Source organism: Mustela nigripes, chromosome 13, assembly GCF_022355385.1.
Source record: "Mustela nigripes isolate SB6536 chromosome 13, MUSNIG.SB6536, whole genome shotgun sequence".
NCBI classification, from domain to species: domain Eukaryota; kingdom Metazoa; phylum Chordata; class Mammalia; order Carnivora; family Mustelidae; genus Mustela; species Mustela nigripes.
In genome coordinates, this window is record NC_081569.1 from 43,017,378 (window position 1) to 43,043,796 (window position 26,419).

The 26,419-nt window shown below is 38.7% G+C and overlaps 1 protein-coding gene across 4 annotated transcripts in view; it reads left to right on the top strand.

Annotated features, from left to right (window-relative positions):
* APH1B (aph-1 homolog B, gamma-secretase subunit) overlaps nt 1–23,779 on the top strand; it is a 34,755-nt gene extending 10,976 nt beyond the window's left edge. For 2 of the 4 annotated variants that reach the window (XM_059372210.1, XM_059372214.1), the window contains 2 exons: nt 12,496–12,623; nt 20,051–23,779. In XM_059372210.1, the coding sequence (XP_059228193.1) occupies nt 12,496–12,623; nt 20,051–20,218 (296 nt within the window). In that variant the 3' untranslated portion in view covers nt 20,219–23,779. Of the gene's footprint in view, nt 1–12,495; nt 12,624–16,186; nt 16,716–20,050 lie in introns of those variants that run through there. The other 2 variants (XM_059372211.1, XM_059372212.1) reach the window with 2 other exon arrangements.
* The last annotated feature ends 2,640 nt before the right edge of the window (nt 23,780–26,419 follow it).

Below are 26,419 nucleotides of genomic sequence, written 5' to 3' on the forward strand. Positions count from 1 at the left end.
ATGACCTGAGCCGAAGGCTCAGGTCATGATCCCAGCGTCCTGGGATCGAGTCCCACATCGGGCTCCTTGCTCAGTGGGGAGCCTGCTTCTCCCTCTGCCTCTGCCTGCCATTCTGTCTGCCTGTGCTTGCTCTCTCCCCCTGTCTCTCTCTGATAAATAAATAAAATCTTTAAAAAAAAAAAAATTTGTCATCTTGGCCCACTTTTGGGATAGGCAGTATAACTGAATTTTGAAATTGAGAAGGGGAAAAATGTTTCTTATTTAATGTAAAGTAATGTTATGCATCTAAAATGTACATTTAAACATATCTGTGTCATTTAACAACTGATCTTCCCTTTTTCTTAAAAACTAGAACATTAAGAGAGAACTTAGAGTCCCTTGTTTCTCATAGTTTTTCCCCCACAGGTAACTATTGCCCTGATTTTGTGTTATCAATTCCTTAGGTTAACCAGGTTTGAAAGCTAGGATTTTAACATATATACATGCTTTGTTTTGAAGGTAAAACATGAAACTTTTACCTTCATATATATATCTGAAAAAATTAATAGTTTTCCTGCTTTTGAACATTTAAGAATAAATCATGCTGTATTCTTTGAAAAAATAAGTTGAGAGGAAAAAATGATAATACATGAAATGACCTTTTATCCAAAAATGTAGGAAAGGATCAACTCATTTCAAACTGCTTTTCATCCACCAAGCAAAAATTATCATCATGAGGCAGTGATCATGCATTTGACAGGTGTAATGTACGTAATTGACATAAAATTTCTCTTAAATTTCTGAGAGGATTCTTTTAAAAATAGTTTTAAGAAAATTCTGCTGTGTTTTTTGTTATCTCCACAATTTATATTATTAAATTAAGTGACCCCCCACGCACATATCCTATTAATTATTATTTATTTAACATCTATACTAAAGGAATTTCTGTCCTCAAGGAGCTTACCCTCTAATAGAGAAAATAAGACTAAACACAAGTGAGTAACTATTTTAGTATAGTTTAAGATAATAAGAGAATCAGGTAAAGAAATTGTGCCCAGATTTTAAAAACTGCTGCATTAGTTTATAGTCATCCTGCTGCTATGGTGATCCCTAACCCCGTTGGACTCGTGTTCCTCATTTTAGTCTAGGCCTTGGTATCTCCTGTCTGCATTACTTCCGTCAACCCCCAGCCGGTTAGTCTTTCCTCAGCATACTTTCATGTGAATCTGGCATGTACTCAGCCACCAAAATGATCTTCCTTGTACAAAAATGTATAATGACTTTCCAAGGACTATTCTTTGTAAGGACTGAGTCACAGCCCATTACATCTGGCTACAAGTTCATGGGTTGGACTTACTTAGTGGTGCTTCCAATAAAGCAAATTTTCTTCATTTTAAGCATTCCATAATTAGAACATTTCTGACAGTTTTTTGATGAATTATAATAATGAGTGTTAGGTTTTTAGAACAAATGTAATGTTAATAGCTAACATCTGTTAGAGTCCAATATAAATAAATAGAACATAATCAGGAGGGGTATTACTGCTACAGTTTTCTATAATTTCTGAAATTGGTCTATTATACTGCTACATGTACAATTTTCTTTTGGCTCCAGTAGCATTCTCCTAATGGAATTTATTTTTCTGCTAGCTTTTTTCACTAGATGGTGCTAATCCCCTTCATAAGACTAGCTTAAAGTGATTCTTTTGGAGGAAAGTAAAAGAAAGATGTGCTAGCAGTTTGGGGGTTATATTTACAATTTCTATAAATTCAAGGGAAAATGCAATATTCAGAAGAAAATGTTTTAATGTCTTTAGCTTTTAGGATAGCTGGCTGATCATGCTATGAATATATACTTATAGAGTGAAAGAACATTTGTTTTATTATATGCAAGAGTTTATATAGCATTATTCTTTGGAGCATGAACTTTGAATTATACATTTAAGAAGTTACTTTTCATTGCATTTTAAAATAATAATCCCAAATTTGTATATATTTGTGTTTATTATATATATTATAGCTAATGTTGTTACAACTTATTTAGGCATGACCTCATTTGTAACTTGTCAGTTAAATCTGCAAGTTTATATGTTTATCATATTTCATTACAAATGCCTAATTAGTTATCAGAATAAATAAGGTCTATGGGGTTACTTATAGTATATTTATGTTAGTATCAGAGAGACACTGTATGATACTTGTGTGTACATAGATTTTCATGTTACAAGTAGGTATAGATTATCAATAATATGTATGTATAAGTTAATTATTTTTTATTTGTAGTTGTGTAGCAGGGTAATATTAACTTTTCTTGGAATCATTACCATTTCTTAGTAATGCTATATAAAGGCAAAAGTATGGAAATTGGAGTCCTAAGTTCAAGTCTTATTCTGGTTCATTAATTTAGTATTTTGGTCAAGTTCATTTGATTGTTTAATCACTCATTCCACACATTAATATTAAGTATTTGTATTAAACAGAAGTTATACCAAGCTATGACAGTACAGTTTAGTTAATGCCTGTACTTTCCACTCACAGTGGGGAATAAAGTGTGGGTTAAAGACAAACAACTAATTATAATTAAGTGTGCTAAATGCTGTGAGGAGGAAGAGCTGTGAGCACACAGAAGTCAAGCTCTAACTCACACTCAGGTGGTAATGTGCTTCTGTTCTGTAGTGCTTCCTGCACTTGCAATTAATTGGTTAACTGTGTAGTTACTTAACTTTTTCCAGCCAGATGCTAAGCCTTTTAAGTGCAAGGACTGTGTGTGTTTTGTTCATCCCAGCACCTTTTAGAGTCCTTTACTGCTAGATGGACTCAAATATTGATTCATAAAATGAAAGCTAGGCACAGCTTATGGAGGAAGTGCTATTTGACTAGAAACTGAAAGGATGAATAATAGCTAGGCCAGCAAAAGAAGGAGGTTGTCAGGGAGGAATGTTCCTGGTGGAGGGAAGAGGTGTCTTTCCTACTGGCCTAGAGTTAAGAAAGACATTGTTCACTGCACTTCTGTCTAACCCTCAATTTCCTCATCTTTCAGGAAGAACAAAAATAATACCTAGCTCAGAATTGTAATGAATTAACTGAAATTAATTTAGAGAGTTTATATTTAAGTGATTTAATAAACTTTAAAATGGCCTAAAGATAAAGAATGTGGTTCTTATCAGGGTAGAGAATTTGGTTCTTGAAATTAAAAAACAGAATTTAGAGGATAATTTCTTTATGTGGAATCTGGGTTTATCACTCTGAATTGCCTCTCATGCTTTTTTTTTTTTTAAGATTTTTTATTTATTTGTCAGAGAGAGAGAGAGTACAGGTGGGGGGGGCAGCAGAGGCAGAGGGAGATACAGGCTCCTCACTGAGTAAGGAGCCTCAATCCCAGGCCCCTGGGATCCTGACCTGAGCCAAAGGCAAATACCTTACCAACTGAGCCACCCAGGCATCCCCTCCTTGTCTTATGCTTTAGAAGAAAAATGTCTTTAACTACTACTCAGTAGGGAAGGGAAGCTAGTATTTTATTTTTAAAACTTTCCCAAATCAGGGCACTGGGATGGCTCAGTCAGTTGACAGTCTGACTCTTGATTTCAGCGCAGGTCATGATCTCAGGGTCAGCAGATCAAGCCCCACGTTGTTGGGCTTCGTGCTCAGCAGGGAGTCTCCCGCTCCTTCTGCCCTTCACCTTGCTCATGTCTGTGATGTGCTTGAACACGGGTGTACATCTCTTTCTCTCAAATCTTTAAGAAAAACCAAAACTTTCCCAACTCATTTCATTTATATTTTCTTGGCAGTGCTCCTCTCTAGGTAAGGTTTTAAATTCTTTAGCCATTCACTAGGATAAATCAATACAGGTCAGACCCCATGTGGAGTATCATATTCAGTTCTGAGCATTGTGATTTAACAGGAGTACTGAAGGACTAAAATTGGTACAGAAGAACAGTGTGAGTATGGTGAAACACCTAGAAGCAGTATCTTATGGTCACTGACCAAAGTAAGAGGAATGTTGAACTTGAGGGAAAATAAAAGTAAGAGGAATATAGGAGATTCCATTTTTCCCAATTTGTCATTCCCTTTTATAGAATTATACATCCACACCCTTGTATGGCCTCATGGTGGCCAGGATGTACTTCCCTGCCCCTGAGATTGAACTCAGTTATGTGGCTTGAACTCAGTTAATTAGGGAACATAAGGAAATCAGAAGCTCAATTACTACTTGGATGGTTGTGCCTGCGTTTTTGGACTTATGAGAACATGTCCTACATCGTTAATGCCCACTTGACCTTGACCCCAGAGTGAACATATATAGAGCAGACCTGTGTGCAGCAGCAGTGAGGAGTAAAACCCAGCTGTACCAGCAGTCTACAGCAGTGCAGCCCGGTTGAGCCCAGCCATATTCAGCCAAAGCGCAGTTAACCCTCTGACCAATGAGCATGAGAATAAATTCTTGGTGTTGTAACCCAGTGAGGTACTTTTTTCATTCATTCATTTTTTTGCTGCAATATTTTAAGTATAATCTTTGTAGTATGTCAAGTTGGTTACATGTTTAGACTTTTAAATGAAGGCTCTTTGTAAGTTTCTTTGATAACTACATCAACAATTCTAAAGTAGTAGGAAAAAATATAACATCTGTTAATGACACAAAGAAAATTTTTAACAATAGAGCTTAATCTGCAATTCTTACTCTTTTTGGAATGTATTAAAATCTTAATTTCTTATAATAAATTATCATAACTGCCACTGCTTATGACACAGGGATATTCCATATGCTGTACTATGTCATCAGTGTTGTCATAAAATATATTTTTTCATTATGTGTTTTCATTCTATCAGTAACTGAGAATGGAAAATTATGCTTTGGGTTTGTCCTTTCTCTAAATCTTGGCTTATTAGAGACCAGCAGCCTGGGATATGTTCCCATGTGTGCAGAGCGCAGGTAGCTGCCTTCATGCAGTGTGCAAACAGGCAGCTCAGTGGATGGCTTCACAGGGTTTGGCTAAAGGAATGACGCAGGCTGTGGCTCCTTGAGATATGTTCCTGTCCACTCTCCGAAACACTGCTGTCTCTCTCATCACACGGCTGAGTGGCCAGCGCCTGTGCAGCTCAGGCAGTCTGATGGCTTCTGCTTCTCATTTCTTCTTCATGTGTGAGTCTGTCATTTTCTTCATCTACTGCTACCTTTAATTTTTTTGTTTTTTTGGGTTTAGTTTTTTTTTTTTTTTTCTTTTTAGAGAAACTCCCAGGTATATTTTTCTTAGTAGTGAGGGGCAGGATACTGTGTATGGATGATTTGCACTAGAAAGAAGCAACATTTTTGGAATATCATCTAGCATAGTTTCTTCTTTCATTCAGTCCCATAGGAATATATATTTTATCCATTATATCTAATATTTACAGTTTGAAAGGGAGAGAAAAACTACCTTGTTTTCAACTTTATTGATTAGTCTGGCATTCCTCAACCACCCCAGCTTGATGCTATGAAGCTCCGTGGCTCTTTTGGGAGCATTTGCATCTGTTCAGTGCCTACTTCTCCTCAGCAAGGATGCTCTTCACTGCTGATACCACTTGTACCAGTTGACTCCTCTACCTCCCCTCATTTCTTCCAAAGAGAACTAGAATGTTCACATCAGGGCTGCTGCATTGCACAATTCCTGGGGAAATCATTCACATTGTAATGTGTTTCATTGAGGTACTCTGAGGTTTTCCATTGCTATTCCTGGAGGATGTTTTAGCCAAGTTCCTGAGACCAGACTTTTTGTATTGTATACATAAATGTTCAGAAATCTTTATGGTTCTTTTTTAAGGAATCAATCCAACCTTAAAGTTTATTTTAAAGAATAGATTTATTTGGTTTTATCAGCTTTTTCATTATGCTAAAGTTCTTCACCACAAAGTAAGTTGAATATTTTGATTCACAAAGAATTACTTAGATATTAACTTTGAATAGTGAATATTTCAATCTTGAGATTAAAGTCCTGGTTTCAGATGGTAGGCTGTTTTTCCATATCTAGGGGAATTTTTTTCTCCTTATATTCAGTGAAATAATGATTTGAAAGACTGTTGACTTCTCTTCAGAAATTCTGGCAGACAGAAGACAGTGGAACAACATCTTTAAATGATGTACCTCTGAAATCTTCCTCCTTTCAGTTGATGCCCTTCCTGTTGCATAGGCCAAAATCTTTGAAGCGGTTCCTGATTCTCCCCTTTTTCTTATAACTCACATCCAATCCAAGTGCAGATCTTATCTCCAATTTTCATTTAATCTCCATCCAGGTTCTTTTGTGCTTGGTTTTGTTTTATATTGGCATCATGGTTTGAGGTCTTGTTTGGAGCAAACACTTAAAGGAAAGATAAATCTGATGGAGATGAAACTATTCTAGGCCAGAAACAAACATGGAAACATCCTAGTTAATTTCATAAAGCCAACACAGCATTAATACAAAGCAGTAGGAGCCTGAGAGCCCACACTCCCTCACACTGCTAGAAGATGGGTTCCCCATTAGAGATTTATACCCTAGGTATAAATCCAATGCTCCCAATGGCAGCAATAGCCAATAACTTTTTTTTCTTTTTAAAGATTTGATTTTTTAAGTAAACTCTACACCCAATGTGGGGCTCAAACTCACAACCCCAAGATCAAGAGTCAGATGCTCCACCGAGTGAGCCAGACAGGTACCCTGTGCTATAGTGAATGTAACTGTTGGCATGGTTTGTTACACACCATTTTGGTGATAATAGCTGAGTAATACAGAGAGTTTCATTTTTTAATTTTTTATTAACATATAATATATTATTAGCCCCAGGGGTACAGATCTGTGAATCGCCAGGTTTACACACTTCACAGCACTCACCATAGCACATACCCTCCCCAATGTTCATAACCCCACCACCCTTTCCCTCCCCACCTCCCCCCAGCAACCCTCAGTTTGTTTTGTGAGATTAAGAGTCTCTTATGGTTTGTCTCCCTCCTGGTCCCATCTTGTTTCATTTATTCTTTTCCTACTCCAAACCCCCCACGTTGCATCTCCCCTTCCTCATATCAGGGAGATCATATGATAGTTGTCTTTCTCTGATTGACTTATTTCACTCAGCATAATACCCTCTAGTTCTATCCACATCATTGCAAATGGCAAGATTTCATTTCTTTTGATGGCTGCATAGTATCCTACATCTTCTTCATCCATTCATCTATTGATGGACATCTAGGTTCTTTCCATAGTTTGGCTATTGTGGACATTGCTGCTATAAACATTCGGGCGCACGTGCTCCTTTGGATCACTACATTTCTATTTTTAGGGTAAATACCCAATAGTGCAATTGCTGTGTCGTAGGGTAGCTCTCAATTTTTTTTTTTTTTAAATGTGCCACATCTGGGAAAAAAAGAGTTGACTTGTGTTTCTTCAAAAAGCCTTCCTAGGATCAACAAGCAGCAGTTGGAGCAGGGCTTGTCTTTGGCATTATTAACATTTGGGGTCAGGTAGGAGATGGAGGGGTGTTTTGTGTAGTGTAGGGTATTTGACAGCATCACTGGCCTCTATCTTTTAGATGCCAGAAGTACCCCACCGCCAGCTGTGGCAACCAAAAATGTCTAAAAATATTGACAAATGCTCTCTGGGGGCAAAATTGCCTCACTTATGAATCATTGAGTTAGAAGGCAGATTTGGGTTCAGTTTGAGAAGGAACTTTCCCACAGCAACTGTTGTAATCAAGTAAACTTCTAACTGGATTTGAAGTGGATCCTGTGGGATTTATTTTTTCATTGCTTACGGATTAGATCAGAAACCATCTAATAGGCCTCCCAGTGCTGACTCTCCACACTGATGAACTAATCTGAAGAGAGAATTTCATCATTCCTTAACATATGCTAGGGAGACTTAAAATCATATTTTTGGCCATCTGTTCAGTTCATGAACATACTTTAGAAGCACTTTCATAAATATGAGATGATAAATGCTATTTACACACCAATAATTATTCAGATTGCTTTCAGAATACCTCCTTTATGATCTGACTGGTGTTAGAAGATAGTATTACACCTTTCTTATTGCTATGTAGTATGAGATGGTTTTCAAGGTATCTTTTTTAAATCTTGGAGAATGTTATTTGATTAGTAATATATATACTTCTATATTATAATAACAAGGTCACAAAATTGTCATGCTTTTTAAAGCAAAAATTTTAAGTTAAATCCCTATTATGGGAAGGGCATTGTCAAAAATATTTAGTTCTGTAGCTAGGCCATTGGAGATCCTTTAAGAATCCAGAGTTTCTATAACCAAGAGGTATGGAGGAGCGTCCTTCACTGCACAGAACCTTGACACCCCAGACTCTTCTCAGAAAAAGAAGCCAGAAGCTCATTAGTAATCATATCCTGTCTCTAGGCAGTTGAGGCTAACCATTGGCTTTGCATAGTCTTCCTCTACCTGTTGCTGCTACCACCTAGCAGCCGCCCTTGGCTCTCTCTGGCATAGTTAGAGATTCTATTAAGTTGTCAGAGGAAGACAGGTGATAGTTTCTGTACTGGTAGGATCTGGTGTTAGAATCAGTAGCTGTCTTAGGCCGTTATCTTTGCAAGGACAGAAAAGTATTAGGAATAAGGAAGAGAGAGACGAGCATGAAAATGACGATGTTTGTCGGTCTCTGTGTTAAAACATTTGGAGTATATTCAAGGAGAAAGAACCAAATCGTAAATGTAGGCTCTTTTTTTTTCTTTTTTTTTTTTTTTTTTTAATTTTAAAGACTTATTTATTGCTTTGAGAGAGAGAGAGAGCAGGAGTGAGAGGAGCAGAAGGGGAAGGAGATAGAATTCTAACTGCAGACTCCATGCTGAGTGCAGAGGCCAATATAGGGCTGTATCCCAGGACTCTGATTCCAGGAATCTGAATTCGAAATCAAGAGTCAGATACTCAACTGACTGAGCCGCACAGGTGTTCCCAACTAACTATAGCTTCTTAAAGATAACTCTGAAACATTTTGCTTAGAAATAGGTTAAAATAAAACATTCTTTACCAAGAGGATTTGACTTAAAAGATTGTTAGAAGTTCATTATCAAATTGACAGCTACAATTTCACAAACAGATGTACAATACTTGTTAGACTCGTTCAGATTTATTTCTTTTTTTTTTCTGTTCAGATTTCTTTCTTAACTCCCTTCCACCCTCCTTCCTTCTCTTCCCTTCCTTGCTCCCTTCCCTTCCTCCCTTCCTTCCTCCCCTCCTTTCTTTCTTGTCTTTCTTTCTCCCTTTCTCTCTTTCATTCTTTCTTCTCTTTTAGAGAGAGCACATGGGGTGAGGGAGAGAGAATCTTAAGCAGGCCCCACATGCCCAGAGCCTCTCACAGAGCTCGATCCCCCAACCCTAAGATCATGACCTGAGCTGAAATCAAGTCAAACGTTTAACTGACTGAGCCACCTAGGCAACCCAGATTTGTTCAGATTTCTGATTAATGTTCCAAAACATTAGAAATTAGGGAAGCTCCTTTTATTATTCTGGAATATAAATGAATTGTGATTTTTTATAATGAATTTGGAGGGTTTTTTTTTCTACTTTTACAAATATTAGAACAAAGCAAACTTTACAGAGTTAGATTTACTGAAGGACTTTTAGAATTTTATAGTTAGGAACATGAAATGAGAAAGTTTTAGTAATTAAAAGATAGTTTCCTAGAGATACTATTAGCAAATCTTCATTTCTAATTGGAATTAATTCCATTTAGGGGAGAAAAGTAACAAAATTGTATGTACCTCTAGCTCCTGTGTGTGGAGGAATAGATCTTCAGGCCTCTGTTTCTGTTGGACCTCTGACCAGTTGCATAGGGAATAAAGAATGAATCCTAATATTCTAAATGGCATGTTGTAGTAGTAAAGTCTTAGGACGATATGGCAGCCAGCCAGAAATTAATGCCAGCAGAATAAATAAGCAGTCAAGTAAGAACTTACAGTGTTTCAACAAATGTCTGGGAGATCCCCTTTGGATACTGTGTTAATAAAACAGTAAACTGAAAGGATGAGGCAGAGTTCCATGAGATTGTGTTTTGTGCACGGTGATTGTGCACGGTGATAGCCCCCGTGCCCCAAAGAGTGTTTATCATAGTGGATACCAAATAAGTACTTGTTGTATGCAATGAGGAAAGAGAGGAGGAAGAAAATAAACATAAAAGTAACACAGGGTCGGAGAAAGAAATAATCTGTAAGAGTGAAGAAGAGTACATTTTCAAACAATGCACACTACCCTCACTACTACTGCTACTCTGCCTCATTTTCCCGCCTGATGGTACAGCTCACTAAAGGCCCTGCCATACTCATCTTTGAATCCAGAGACTGTGGCACATAGTAGTAGTATTTATTGAAAAGCCGAGGTTTACAAAACACTGTTCTTCCCTGCAACCGCCCTTTGAGGTATTATTGTCCCTGTTTTAGAAATAAAGGAAACAGAAGGTGAAAGAGGTTACATAGTTTGCCCAAAGCCACACTGTGGAGCCTGCATTCCATCTCGAGATTGTGTAACTCCCGAGCCCTAGTACAAAATCTTCAGGCCAGACTATCCAGGTGCTCAGCAAATGTGTGCCGAGGGTTCTTAAAAAAGTGAAGAGTGGGTGTCAGAAAGAACTCACTAAGGAGATGGCATTAAGCTAGATCTTAAAGTAAGATTTGGATGTTGTGAGATGGCAGGGGGATGATGAGTATTCAGGCAGAAGGACAGTCAGTTAAAAAAATAAGTAAAAGCACAGAGACAGTATAAAATTTCTGGCTTTCTGCCATGTAGGCTGTATTTGAAGATTGGTTAAGAATAATAATTTGGGGGGCGCCTGGATGGCTCAGTGGGTTAAGCCGCTGCCTTCAGCTCAGGTCATGATCTCAGGGTCCTGGGGTCGAGTCCCGCATCCGGCTCTCTGCTCAGCAGGGAGCCTGCTTCCCTCTCTCTCTCTCTGCCTGCCTCTCCATCTACTTGTGATCTCTCTCTGTCAAATAAATAAATAAAATCTTAAAAAAAAAAAGAATAATAATTTGGTTCTAGGTTATAGAGGGCCTTGGATGATAATCTGAGACATTTGGACTTTACTTTGGATACAGTATCAAGTCATCCAAAATGTTTTTTAGCAGGAAAGTGCCTTAGGTCATTTGAATTTTAGTCTACCCTCATCCCAAAGTTATATATTTTTAAAATCCCTCCTCTACTTAAAGTATTTACCACCAATGACTGAAATGATGGCACTCTGTCACTAGATAGAACACATCACTTTCCTCCAATCAGAGTAGTTATATCCTTTTAATATTGTTTTTGGATGTTTTTGACTTTGTATAAATAATGGGCATCTTCCCTCAATATGGTTTTCCCCCCCTCAGCATTACATTCTTGAGATCATTTGTATTATAGATCATATACCATTGTGTGAATACAACACAAGTCATCCATTCTTGGTAATGATGAAAATTTTTTGTTATTACAAACAATGCTGATATAAATCTAATTGTGCAAATGTGTTAGTTTTTCCAGAGCAATAGTTCTCAAATTTGACTACTTTGGAATCACTCTGAGGGCTGTTTAAACACTAGTTGTTAAGCTCATTGTTTGATTCAGGAGGTCTGGGGTGGATCCCAAGAATTTGCATTCCTAACAAGTTCTCAGGTACTAGTGATCTTTTGATCTAAGAACCAATTTCTTCAGAGTATAGATGTAGCTGTGGAATTGCTGGAATGAAATAGAGAATACATATTCTCAACTTTACTGGGTAATGCCAGATTGTTTTCCTATCTGCATTGTGAAAGAGAATTGTCAGACTTGAATTTTTGCCAGATTGGTGGGTGTTAATTGTATCTTAATATGTGACTGAAAACGAAAATTGATATGCCCTTTTTTTCATATTAAAGCTTTCAGAATATGTGGAAATTGCCCATTTTAAATAATGTTTCCAAGGTAGAAAAGAAATGTGCACACGCGCGCGCACACACACACACACACACACACTCACTCTTTCTCTCTCTCTTCCACAGAAAAACCTGGTTGTGCTGATCAGATTCAGTTTGAGTTGCCTAAGAAGAATCTAAGATAATTATTGCAATTTTTAATATTTTTATACTTCCATTAGCATTTTATTTTTAAAGGAAAGAACACAGGAGAAATTTCAGCTTGGTGAGAAGATTTGTTTAAATTGAAGATAATCCATTTAATTCAGGAAAGTGCAGAAGGCTAATTTGGAAAGATTTGACTAGATACTATGCTAGTTTTATTCCCTTCCTTAGCGAAACTTCTTGGAAGTCAGTCCAAGCTGCCTTTGGTTTAATAGGTTCACATTCTCGATTACAGGCTGCTGCAGAGCTGACCCTGTGTTCAGAAGTTTTGCTTTCCAAGTTACTAGTTGAGCAAATATGTGCCAGTATCCTGGTTCTGGCAGGTGGTGTTTGAACTCTCACAGTGGTGTGGTGTGGTGTACCCCAAGAGCTTGTGTATCATGAGCAGGTGGTCAGTGGGCTTTGGTATCTGTTGTCTGTATGACTGGACATTAATGGATGACTATCTTTCAGCTTTCATGACGCTGGTTATCATATTGCTGCACGTGTTCTGGGGTATCATATTTTTTGATGGCTGTGAGAAGAAAAAGTGGTCTTCCCTTCTTGTAGTTCTGCTGACACATCTGCTGGTGTCTGCCCTGGTGAGTATTGCCACTGTCCTCACATTGTTTTTTGGAACTCAAGTCCCCATATCTAAAATGGTAGGTTCTACACTAAATGAAATACAAACTCAGTGTCAAATGAAGAAACTCCAAAAAGTTGATGACTGAGTGAATGAGTGAAAGGTAGATAAATAAATCATCTCTCTTCCTACAGAAAGAAACCTGTTAATTTGTTGGTTGATTTCATTAAAGATTTCTTTCTTTGTACCTTTCTTTTATGGGTATAGTCAAACCTGAAGTAGTCTTGTATTATGCTTATGTTAGGTAACACATCTTAAACAATTTCCATGATATTATAAACCCTTTTAATATGTAAATTTTAATAGCCTTATATTATTATATAAAAATTATATTACAGTTTGCTTAATTGATTGATCATTTATTTTTCTACCTTTGCTTTTTATAATGCTATCTTGAACATCTTTGTACATGGAAGTTTTTCAATATGATATTTAGCTTCCAAGGAATGAAAATATTAAATGGTATGAGTATTTTTGAAGTCCTTGATGTCCATTGCTAAAATACTCTCCACAAAGTTTGTACCATTTTTGCTCATTCTGATCAATAACAGGAGTGCCCAGTTACCCCCTCCACAGTGAAATTATGCCAGTTTTCTAAATAAAATTTAAAAAGAAAACTTGACTTGATATGCTTTTTAAGAAATATTTAATGCTTTGGGTCTGACTTTTATTGTAATTTGTCATATATTTATATCAGAATTATCCCCAGACCTTGTCCAGACCCTTATGATTTCTCACTTCAAAGTATTGAAAAGGTTCTTTCTGGTGGTGTCCTGCCTCATGTTTCTCTCTTCTCCATCCATTTAGAATTCATATCAGGTTTTCTCATACTGGGCTCCTTGACCTCTGATCCATCTAAAGTGCCATCTTACAGGGGTGCCTGGCTGGCTCAGTCAGCAGAGCATCTGACTCTTGATCTCAGGATCATGAGTTGGAGTCTCATGCTGGGCACAGAGATTACTTAAAAGATTAGATAGATAAATAGATAGATAGAAAGAAAGGAAGAAATGCAATCTCACTGCTTCCCCTACCTAAAACTTTTCAGTGGTACAGGATGTTAAAGTTACCTTTGATATGATGGCAACTATGAGAAGCCAAGTCTTCATTGGAAAAAAGATTAGAAAGAGACTGCATTAAAATATTAATAATGTTTCTCCCCAAGTGGATTCTTTTTTCTTTTTTTTTTTTTTTAAAGATTTTATTTATTTATTTGACAGAGAGAGACCACAAGCAGGCAGAGAGGCAGGCAGAGAGAGAGAGAGAGGAGGAAGCAGGCTCCCCGCTGAGCAGAGAGCCCGATGCGGGGCTCGATCCCAGGACCCTGAGATCATGACCTGAGCTGAAGGCAGTGGCTTAACTCACTGAGCCACCCAGGCGCCCCGGATTCTTTTTTCTTTACAGTTTTTGGCGTGTTCCAAATTTTCTATGATGTATACTTTTATAATCAGAAAGGAAATTACATGAAAAAGCAGATGTCCTTTTTATAGATCCAATTGGCTATTGATTCATTTAACAAATATTTACTGAGTGCTTTCTGTGTTCCAGGCACTGGTCAAGGTAAACAAAGCAGTTTAGTGAACAAAGCAAAGATCTGTTTTTACAGTTTAGTAGGGAGAGAGAGGCTTTAAGCAGTAGGCATAATAAATTTTATAGTGATAGGTGCAGTGGCCAGTAGCATAGGCCAAAAGGAATCTAGCATGTAGGGAGGCAGGAGATAACAAATTTTTGAATTAGATGGTCAGAGTAGGCTTCATTATGAAGGTGACATTTAAGAAATAAGGGAAGAAGATGGTCATGTAGCTCTCTGGAGAAAGAACATCTTAGACTGCACAGCCAGTAGCAAAGTCCTAAAGATCAAAGAACTTGCTTGGCATATTTTTTGGAAGTGAGGGTGGCCAGAGCAGAGTGAGCCAGGGGAAGGTTAGTAGGAGATACTGTCACAGAGTTGAAGGTGAGAGAGAAGTAGAGGTTGGAAGTGAGAACCACATCTAGGTAATGTGGACTTTGACATTTACTCTCAGTGAAATGGAAGTCAGCGTAGGGTGTTTAAGGAGAGGGACATGATTTTAAAAGGATCACTTTGCTGTGTTAAGAGTAAACTGTAGCAGGGGAAAAGATTACAGTCATCAAGAGGAGGAGGGTGATAATTTGGGTGAAATAGCGATGGATATAATGAGAAATGATCCGATTGAGGACATATGTTTGAAAGTAGAGCCAACAGTATTTCCTGACAGACTGGATAAGGCAAGGCACAGCCTCCAGGGTTTTGGCCTGGGCAGTAAGAAGGATGGAGTTACCATCAGTTGAGATGAGGAAGCTTGTGAGGGGAGTTTATCTGGGCACATTATAAATGTAATAGAGATGCCTATTGGACATCCAAATGGAAATGTTTGTTAGGCAGTTGGATGAAAATGTCTGGAGTTTGGGAGGATAACCCAGGGCAGAAAAAGTGATTACAAGGAGTAGATTCAAGCAGACAAGAAAAGAGGCCCAAGGACTGAGCCCTGGGACACTCCCATCTTGAGACTGGGGAAGGAGGAGCCAGCAAAGGAGACTGAGAAAGAGCCACAAGTGAGGCTGGAGGAAAACCAGGAGCCAGGTGTCCTGGGAGCCAAATGTATTGAGGTAAAAATGATCAGCTGTAGCAGATGCCTGTGGAATAAAACCCAGACTTCTTTGTTTGACCCAAGCCTCTTTTCATCCGCACCGGTGCAAAACTTACCTTTTGCTGCTGCCCACAGATCACATCATGTACTCCATCGAAACTGATCTGTTGTGGCTACCCAACAGCATGTCTTGTGCATGCTCTTTTATCTGCAGTGACTTATCTCCCCTTAACCTAAGTCAGTTTGGAAAAGTGCTAGTTCAGTGTGAAGCCTCCCTGGCAAAGGTGCATATTCCAGACTCAGCACAGTCACTAGACCTTAATACATAGCTATGTTATAACACTTATCCTCAGAGAGTGTTCTTATCTTTAATATAGTTCTTATGTCTCTCCAACTAGAGTTCCATCATCAAGGATGGGACCTTATCTTATCAATCTTTGTTTCTTCAATCCAATAAATGTTGAATGTTGAATAGTTGATACTCTCTCTAATGATTAAAAGAACCCAGGAAAATAAGCCAAAATAAGAAGAACCTAGGAAATTTGAAAGATGATATATCAAAATGTTAACAGTGGTTTCAGAGAATGTCTAAGTAATTGTTTTATTTAAATACACCTACAGAAAAGTATACAGATCAGAAGCATCCATCTTGATGAATGTAACCTATGTAACTTGAACCCAAATGAAAACAAAAACATTATCAGCTCTCACGAACCTCCCGCCATGGTCCTGACTTGTAACGTGCAGCTTGTCTTGCTTTTGGTATTTTATATAAACAGAACCATTTAGTCTGTGCTCTTGTGTCTGACTCCTTTCATCAACATCGTGTTTGTGAGAGATTCATCTGTATGTATAGGTAGCTATTAATTCTTCATTTTTTTGTTTTTAAAGATTTATTTATTTATTTATTTGACAGGCAGAGATCACAAGGAGGCAGAGAGGCAGGCAGAGAGAGAGAGGGAAGCAGGCTCCCTGCCGAGCAGAGAACCCGATGCGGGACTTGATCCCAGGACCCTGATATCATGACCCGAGCCGAAGGCAGCGGCCCAACCCACTGAGCCACCCAGGCGCCCATTAATTGTTCATTTTCTGCAGTATAGTATTCTACTTTGTAACTGTACCTTGCTTTATCCATTCTACAGCAGAAATGATGTCTCCAGCTTCTAACTGTTGTGAATAGTAATGCTTTGAGCATTCTACTATATGTCTCTTACGAATGTATGTACACATTTCTTTTGGATATATGTGATATTTGCCTAGGAGTGGAATTGCTGGTCATGCGGTGTATATATGTCAGCTGTTCATACCACCCAGTTTTTCAGAGTAATTGTATCAGTTTCCATCCTCACCATCAATTTGTGAGTGGCAGTTCCTCACCCTCATCACCGACAGTTAGTGTGTCACTCTCTCTATTGTTACACATCCTGCTGGGTGTATCGTAGTATCACATTGTGGTTTTATTTTATTTATTTATTTATTTTAAGATTTTATTTATTTGAGACAGAGAGAGAGAGCACACATGATGGATGGGCAGGGGCAGAGGGAGAAGCAGACTCCCTGCTGAGCAGGGAGCCCAATATCGGACTTGATTCCCAGTCTCTGGGATCATGATCTGATCCAAAGGCAGTCGCTTAACCAACTGAGCCACCCATGTGCCTGCACATTGTGGTTTTACTTTGCATTTCCCTAATGATTAATGAGATTATGCATGTCTTCATATATTTATTGGCCATTTGGATAATTCTTTTATGAAGTGCCTCTTTAAATCTTTTGCCTATAATCCTATTGGATTGTCTTTTTGATTTCTAGTTCTTTCTGTATTCTCTAAAAAAGGTCTTTGTCAGATGTACCTATTATAAATAGCTTCTCCTATAGTGTGGTTTAACTTTATATCCTCTTTATGTTGTCTTTTTTATGAGCAAAAGTTCTTTATTCTGATGTAGTTTAGTCAATTTTGCTTTATCATTTATAGTTTTTGTTTTCTGAATATTAACCTATCTGAATTTCAATTTTAAAATTTATTTTACTCATTTGTATATTTTAATTTTCTACAACAATCACATATTGCTTCTGTAATTGTTTAAAGAAGAAAAAATTTTAAAGAAACTAAAGAGAAATACAAAAGAACTTAGCACCCTATAAAGTAAGTTAAAATTCAGTGGATTTCCAAAGAATCCAGAAAGTGCTCAATGCCTGCCTCAATGTGCTCAATGTCCACAGTTGCCTCTTGAGAAAAGCACTTTTTCTGCATAAGGTGCCATCTCTGCAAAATCAGCCCATTTTCCTAGTCAGAGCTGATAGGCAAGGTCGGTATCTTAACCAGGAGCATGTGCAGGTAGGGTGAGGGTAAGAACAGTGATGAGCCATGGAAGCACTCCCCTTGAAGGCTTTTATAGGCAGAGGTCTATGGTGACACATTGACCCAGTTAGTTCCTCTCCTTTGTTAAGTGTAAGTTCTGGGCTAGTTGGGAACCCATCTCCCCACCTTACTCTGGCCCAGGAAAGGAAGTAGTTCTCCTTCTCTCTAAGACCAGTCCCTCTACCTGGGCTCTACATCCAGTTATTTCCCACAAGGACCTCACTCTGATTTTGTCCTTGATCCCACATCACCAGTTTTCCTTCTCGTCATTATCATATAGATGTATCTTAAAACTCTCCACTATTGCCTTTCCCCCATCTAGCCATCATTCTCTTTTTTTCTGTTCCCCATCACAGCTAAATTTCTCAGAGTTACCTCCACTAATTTGTCTCCACTTTTTCACCTCTCATACTTCTAGTCCAGTCCTGGTTCTGCTCAACCACCCTTCTAAAATTGCACTTGTGAAGATCAAAGGAAATCTCCATTTCTCGAAAACACATTGGGGTTTTTGTTTTCATCTCAGCAACCTTTAAAAGAGTTGACCACTCTCTCTGTGAAACATGTTCCTCTTTTGACTTCGATAACACATGTCCTGCTTTTCCTCTTACCTCACTCTTTGCTCTTCTCAGACCCCTTTGCTGACTCTTTTTCAGTAAGAGTCAAGAGAATAGAATGTTGTCGATACTTTTAATTTGCTTCTGCAATACTAAACAGCACAAAAAATTTATAAATGTTCTCATGGCTTTGTCCTGACTTCTCCTTTCCCCTCTCTCTGTAATAGCTCCCTGGGTAACTGCATTCAGAGTCATAGCTTTAAATACCGTCTGTGGTCTGTGCTTTTAGCACAAGTCTCTTTCTTTCCCAGCACAAGTCTCTCCTCACAGCCCCGTATTCGCATGCCTAATGCTTTCCTGACGTCTGTCCTTTGAAATCTCATAGGCATGTTACTCTTAGCTTAACCTCATTGGACTTGATTCTCACCCATCACTCTGAGTGTCATCTTTCCCCAAGTCTTTGTCATCCCATTAAGTAGCACTACCGTTTACCAAAAGCCACAAACATGGAAGCCACTTTGGCCTCTCTCTTTCCCTCACATTCCTTCCATCAGCAAGTCCTGTCCGTTCATATCACCCACTCTCTCCATCTCTACTACCACCGCCCCTGATCTAAGTCACCATCCTATACTCTCCTCAACCAGTGTAAAATCTTCTTCTTATTTATTATTAATATATAACATATTATTTGTTTCAGGGGTATAGGTCTGTGATTCATCAGTCTTACACAATACCCAACTCTCCCCACTGTCTATCACTCAGCTGCTCTATCCCTCGAACCACCTTCCACTCCATCAGCCCTCAGTTAGTTTCCTGAGATTAAGAGTCTCTTACAGTTTGTCAGTGCACAGCCTTCTTAATGAGTCTCCCTGCTTTCACAATTGCCTCCTTTAATCCATTTTGTGCAGTTTTAAACATCTAAATCAAGTCACTCAGCTCCCCTACCTTGACCCTTTCTGTGACCGCACCCCCCACATTGCACTGGGGATGAAGTCCACACCCCTTACCAACATGCTGCATAACTAGTTCCTGCCTTCCTCTCTTGACCTCATCTCATGTGCTGCCCCTCCATCTCTACACATGACTAATATCACTCTTTCCAGGTTCTCAGCTGCACCAAGCTCTTTGCCCTCCTGTGGTTCCCACCTTCACTCTACACAAGGCTGGTTCTCTCCAACTATATGTCAGTATAAATGCCACTTACTCAGGACTACCCCTGAGCAACCTGAGTAGACCACCTTGTTCTTACTTATCTAGCACCATCATGATTATAATTATTCTGTCTAGCATTCATCATAATGTGTAATTATTTGATTCATTTATTTGCTGCTGCATTCCTTACTTGTTTCTTTTACTAGCATATAAGCTCCATTAGGATCTTCAGTGTTACATAGCATAATACCTCTTGGCACTCCTTCAAAGTTTTTTAAGTGAACTTTTGGAACCCTCTTCAGCTGTGCAGGTGAAAAAGAGATGCTGTTCCCTTGAATACTAAGGATTCATCCTGAAGTTACTTGGACTTGTCTTACTTTCTTGAAAATTAAGAGCTGGGTAACACAGAAATTGTTATAAACTGGGCCCAGGTTGTATAACATATAACTTCTATTGGGTCTTCCATTTAATTCTGACTTCTAGTTACCCTCTAGCCTTGACATTTGAATATAGTGAAGCACACATCTATGGGCTAGTGTCTGTTGACAAGGTTAGTTCTGTGTGTCTTTGTGGTACTCAGTGTGTGACACACATCATATGTTTGGTGAAACACAGCCCAGCTATTGAAAGTATCCTATATTTTCCTTAAACTTCAGTTACTCTACATGCTTAATGAGCATACTGTTATTATACAAGCTGATTTTTTTTTTTTCAGACCTTCATAAGTCCTCATTACGGAATAAATCTGGTATCCACATATTTAATCATGGTACTCATGGGCATCTGGGCATTCTTTGTTGCTGGAGGCAGCTGCCGAAGCCTGAAGCTCTGCCTACTCTGCCAAGACAAGGACTTCCTCCTTTTCAACCAGCGCTCCAGATAACCTCTGAGAACCGGCACCTGTCAAACAGTAAGCTGCATCTTTAGAGGAAGCACAACTGTGCCTTTTTCTAAAAATTCCTTTTCCTGGTGGAATTTAGAAAAAACAAAACCATCTAGATAAAATATGACATTCATGCCACAGCCCTCTGAAAGGGATACATTAGTGAGTGTGCATGTCCCGGCAACACATTAGACTGTCACCTGGGGAGGCGTAGTGAATACTGGTACCTGGGCTCCACCTTCCACATTTAATTGGTCTGGACATTCGGTAATTTTTAAGATTTTATTTATTTGAGGAGAGGGAGGAGCAGAGGGAGAGGGACAGGCAGACTCTGTGCTGAGCGTGGAGCCTGATGTGGGGCTCAGTCTCAGGACCCTGAGATCCTGACCTGAGCTGAAACTAAAAGTCCGACGCCAAACCGACTGAGCCACCCAGGTGCCTCTGGGCATTTGGTAATTTTTAAAAGCTTCCCAGATGACTCTGAAATGCAGCCAATTTAAGAACCATCGGTGTCCAAATAGGAACTTCCTGAGAACACCGTAAATGAGTAAAAGTCAGGTGTTCAGCTGTCTCTCAACTCAGCTTGTGCTGAGCAGGTAAATCTTTGAATGTCAAATCCTGCTTGGTATTTGTCTTTTTAAGTGATGAAGTCACAAAAGGCTAAAGGGCTTTCATCCCTATTAACTGTTTTCGTGTTCTTTACTAGCACCCAATTTTATGAGAACATGGCAGGTTGTGCTTCTACATGCAATAGTAAATCGCACTGACTTTCTATGATGATTTAGCTAGAGTAAGCTATTAACAAGCTGCATTTTTTCTGTAGTTTTTACTCTGGATTTTGCTTTTTGAGATATTACATGGTTTTTGAGCATAGATTCAGTTTGTTTAATCAAAAAACAATTATTTTCTGATTCCTGGGTAGGTATTATAAACCAGGAATTTTTGTTCAACTTCTGTAAGTCTTTCCTGGGTTTAAGGCTTTTCACAAGCTCTGTCCCAATGCCGTGTTTACCAGCCAAGTGTGGATAGGAGGGCAGGTTGAGGTGAAGCCTGTTCTATCTCTGAGCAGTTCTGCTGATTGCTGAGTGATGTGCCCTGGGACAGACTTCACTAGAGCGGTGAAAGAATCAGACGCATGAGGAAAACAAGCAAGTAGAGTGATGTTGACACTTTTATTTTGCTCCTGTGATACTAGCCAGCACTCCCTATCCCCTGCCAACAAGTGATATAGTGTAAAATTGGAAATGTCTGAAACTGCCAAATTCGTGCTTTTACAAAATCCATATAATCTTTAGATTTAGCAAATGTCTCTGGGCTTTAGTAGCAGATATAACCTTCCCTTTATAGGAATACCCAACGCGTTTGTTCAGCTTCTAGGCAACCCTTTTGATTTCCTTTATAAAGAGGAAATGCCAATGAATTGTGCCTTTACTAACTAGAAATTGTTCCCCACTGATGGCTCTTAGAGAACGGATGGTGCGAAATGAAAATTCCCTACACGTTTAGGTGATAAGCTCAATGGATCCCACATGTACAGTAGAACAGCCAAAAGAAATAGGAGCAGCAATGAGAGGGCTCACCAGTGCCATGACAGATGGAAGAACTTCACACTTCAGTGGTGCAAAAGAATAATGAACATGTTTAAAATGGAAAGGTGGCCAGTATTTTCAGCTGGCCACACATCATTTCAGGGGCCAGAACCTCTCACGTGGACTAGACCTTTATCTGTGAAATCCCTTCCCATGGTTAAATAACTAGAATTTCTTAATCTAGTGATTCAAGAGAAATAGGATTTCCAGCAAGGCTGTAAATAGTCCCTAGCAGTTACAGTTACTCTCCTGAAGTTTACTTCACAACACCAATACCAATGCTTCACAACACCAATACCAATGCTTCCACCAGAGTTTGTGGTTTTCTACCATTATACAAAATTTTCCTTAGACTAGAAGAGTCATAGAAAGAGTCAAGGACAGAGACTGACGAGTGAAATTTACTGTGCAGGGGAACGAGATACCTGTGGAACTTGGCTGTATCCCTTTCAGAACGTGGTGTTCTCTGGTGGACAGAACAAGAAAAATATATAGTTGGTTATCACTATTGACGTACAAATCTCTTAAATGGGTAGTCTAATAAAATATTTGATCTGAAAAGTACTGAAAATATGAGAATATTAATATTACTCATTACTGTGATCTGAGGATGTCCTCTGTACTTAATATTAAGTAAAGAAGCTGGGATACTGTAAAATCCCATTTATAAAAACTTATCAGGCAAGAGGAAGTTTTTCTTTTGGTGAGACTCTTGTCTGAGGAAATTATTTAATAATCTTTGACTCCCTATACATAAAGGAACTTTGTACTGCTGATTTCTGTTAAAATGTGAGCATTGCCATAGTCAGTTTAGGCACTATTTTTACAAATAGCCCTGCTTTGCCTGATGCCAATGGTGCCCAGAGGGAGAATATAGTTTTCTTCTGTTGCTGTGTATAAACTGAGATGCCTTTTTTTTTCCCCCCTCTGCATTTTTTATCTATGAAGATCCTTCTGAGCCCTGATAGTATTTGACAGCAGGTGGTGTTGATAGTTTATGCTCTCCTCCACACAGTGCTTTCTCAGTTTGGAAGGAAATGTGGGTCAAGTTAGAGTTGACCTTGGAATGTGAATGTTGCTGCAGTTCTTGACTATTTTGCCATGTGATTAATAGAGATTGATTTTGTTGCTCTCTAATAAATTTGTATTTATTTTTTTAATCATTTAAGTTAGTTGTTGTAACTGGAGAAGTTTAGTTACCTCAATCCTGGCCTGCATGGCTCATAATATAATAGTAACAGCCTGTTTTAGAGCATCTAATGAAAACGTGGCCGAAAGGAAGAAATGATGGTAACCACAGATTGCATAGAGAATGGCTTTTGTTCTCGTTGTTAAATTTTTTTTTTTCTTAAAGCACATTTCAGTGTTTGCTGAGATTGGCAAATTCACATAAAAAATATTAGGTGTTCTTGTCCGTAAAGTTGGGTACAGGATAAGTAGTTGTGACAGGAGCTTCCTCCTATGTGTACTCCTTCCACTTTGCATCACCTCAGACTAGCCCGGAGGTAGGGGTTAGCAGTCACTGTGGGCCTGAGGGCTCCAGGGGGCCCGGGTGGTGGTGGCCTGTCTTAGGCAGCAGCCCCCCACCCAGCTCCCTGGGAAGAGCTCTTTGAAAGTGCTAGCTCTCATTAGATAACTTTTTCTTGGGTCCTACAGGGTCCTAACTCCAGGTGGAAAAAGTAGGTATCACAACAAAACAATTTTAAAATGCTTTGCTTAGAGCATTTTGTTTAAGATTGCAGTGTTTACAGTTCTTCTATAATAAAAGGCATTACTTCTATTAAATTCTAGTGTTTAGAGAAATGGCTACTATATGTATCATTTTATATAAGTATACAATATGTATCATTTTATATAAGTTATGCTGTTGTGTCTATATACTTGTAATATCAGGCCTTGCATTCAGTGCACAATGCAATAGACTCTTTTCAGACCTGTGTTTTTCAGTGAACAATAAAAGTGTTGTCTGGCACTACTCGTCTCCCATGTGTCCTCTTCTTTGGAGCAGTGTACTCTTCAGTATCTGTTGTTACACTTTTTGTCTCCTACAAAACTTGACTGCATGTTCTGTTGTTTATGACTGGTCAGCTCTGAGACTTTTTAAAGAGAAATCTTTGTTACCTCAAAATTCATAAGGCCTGTTTCATTTCTGTGTATTCAGAAACAGTGCAGAGAAGTTCTTTGAGGCTCAAACCAAGTAGAAGATTATTCTCAAAGATCCTGGAAACTCACCTTGAAAAATCTGTTCTAAGTAATTGTAAAACAGGGAATTTATAAAATATCATATAATAGTCACTAGAGATGGCAGTTGGTTGACAAGGAGAATAGTTTAGTTTTTACCCACTGATCCTGAGCAACCTATAGAATCCTTTTGTTTTTTCTCCCCTTGGTGTGGAGACAGTGCAGTGAAGGGGTTGAGCTTCTCTTTCACCATCAGACAGGTTGTATAGACAATTATTATGGCCTGAAACTCAAACCATGTGATGCCTGTTCACTCTGGTTTGAAATGAGGCTGCTCTAGATTTATCTTGACTGTGTTATTAGACGAAATATCCTCAGGGACCAAGAGCTTTTTAGTCCTCACTTGTAAGCCAGTGGAAGAGGTGTGCATTTCTTAGGTAACAGGCCAGATTTGTGTACAACTTCTTTGGCTCTTCCCCACTGAAACTGTGGCTCTAGTTTAATTGGTTTGTTTGGTATTTAGTTGGAGCAAGGACTTCCCCCGTGTCCAGCCTCAACACATGAGAAACCTCCAGTGGAAAGAAGTATATATTTTATCCTCACCTCACTGAAAATGCTGAATAGATGAACCACTCATACACTCAACTGGCTTATGGATTCAGTCTCAGCAAAAGAATTTTTAAGGATTTGACACCTTCTAAGGTGACCATAATAGTTGATGAGCCCTGAGCAGGTCCTGGCTTTAAGACTCAGGAAGAGGGGGTACTTGTTGTGTCAGTGTAATCACTGTAAATCCTTCTCTACCTAGTGGTGAAAACATTTATTTTTCAGTGTTTGAGCAAAATCAGAGATGGGGTTTGTAGTGTTTGTAGTGTTTAATCAGTGTTAAAAAAAGGATGGAAAAGAATGAGATAATAGAGGTCTTTATCCTCTGGGAACATATAATCTGACTGCCTGGATTAAAAGATATAAATATTATCTAGTATGTTACCAATTATGAAATAATATAGACTAGCTGGAGTGCGTGATACTTGAAATTTTAGCAGTAGATGAAAGGCCTCTGGGTAATGGATGTAGATCCAGAGGAAAAGGTGATTGAGGACTGAACACTGGGGCTCTCCAACTGAGAGGTTGGAATGGGGAGGTGGAGTTGTCCACTGAATAAGGAAGGAATATCAGGAGAGTGTGGTGGCCTGAGAGGGGAAAGAATGTCAAATGCTGTTGAATAATGAGAACAATGAGGAGTAAGAATTGATCATTACATACGGAGAGGTAGAATTTCAGTGTAGGGGTGAACACCTAAGTGGAGTAGATTATAAGGACATAGACATAGCATATCAAGTACAGAGAACCATTATAAATATAGTAGGGTAATGGGATGATAGCCTGAGGAGGATGAGGGGGAAACAGAGAAGTGTTTTTCTCCCCAGCTCCCAAGTAATACATCATTATAACAGCAAGTTTGTATAAAGATGACAGTCACTCAGTGGAAAGGGGAAAATTGATGATGCAGGAGATGGGGGGATAGTTGCCAAAGCAAAGTACCTGAAGAAGGAATAGAGTGAAATTTTTAGCATTAAATGTTTATATTAGATACGTCAAAATATTTAAAATCAATAACGTAAGCTTTCTCATTAAGAAACTAGAGAAAACAGGGGCGCCTGGGTGGCTCAGTGGGTTAAAGCCTCTGCTTTCGGCTCAGGTCATGATCCCAGGGTCCTGGGATCGAGCCCCACATCGGGCTCTCTGCTCAGCAAGGAGCCTGCTTCTTCCTCTCTTGCTGTCTGCCTCTCTGCCTACTTGTGATCTCTGTCTGTCAAATAAATAAATCTTTAAAAAAAAAAAGAAACTAGAGAAAACAAACTAAAGCTAGAAATAAGTAAAAGAAAAGAAGCAACGAAGAGAAGAGCAAAAATCAAAAAGCAGAAAAACAATGGAGAATTTCAATAAAACAAAAATCTGGTTCTTTGAGAAAATTAATAAAATTGATAAATCTCTGGCCAGATTGGTAAGGGAAAAAAGTACACATAAATTATGACTAGCATTACAGATTCTACATTTATTAAATAAAAATGGAATATTATAAACAACTTAATGCCAATAAATTTAAAACTTAGATGCAATGGACATACCACTTAAAAAAAAAAAAGCTCACTCAAGAAGAAATTGAAGTGGTGCCTGGGTGGCTCAGTGAATTAAGCCTCTGCCTTCGGCTCAGGTCATGATCTCAAGGTCCTGGGATGCAGCCCACATCGGGCTCTCTGCTCGGCAGGGAGCCTGCTTCCCCCTTGCTCTCTGCCTACTTGTGATCTCTCTCTCTCTGTGTCAAATAAATAAATAAAATCTTTTAAAAAGAGAAGAAGAAGAAATTGAAAACCTAACTATCCCTTCAGATATTCAGTAAGGCATGTTTTTTCTTGTTAACATGCCT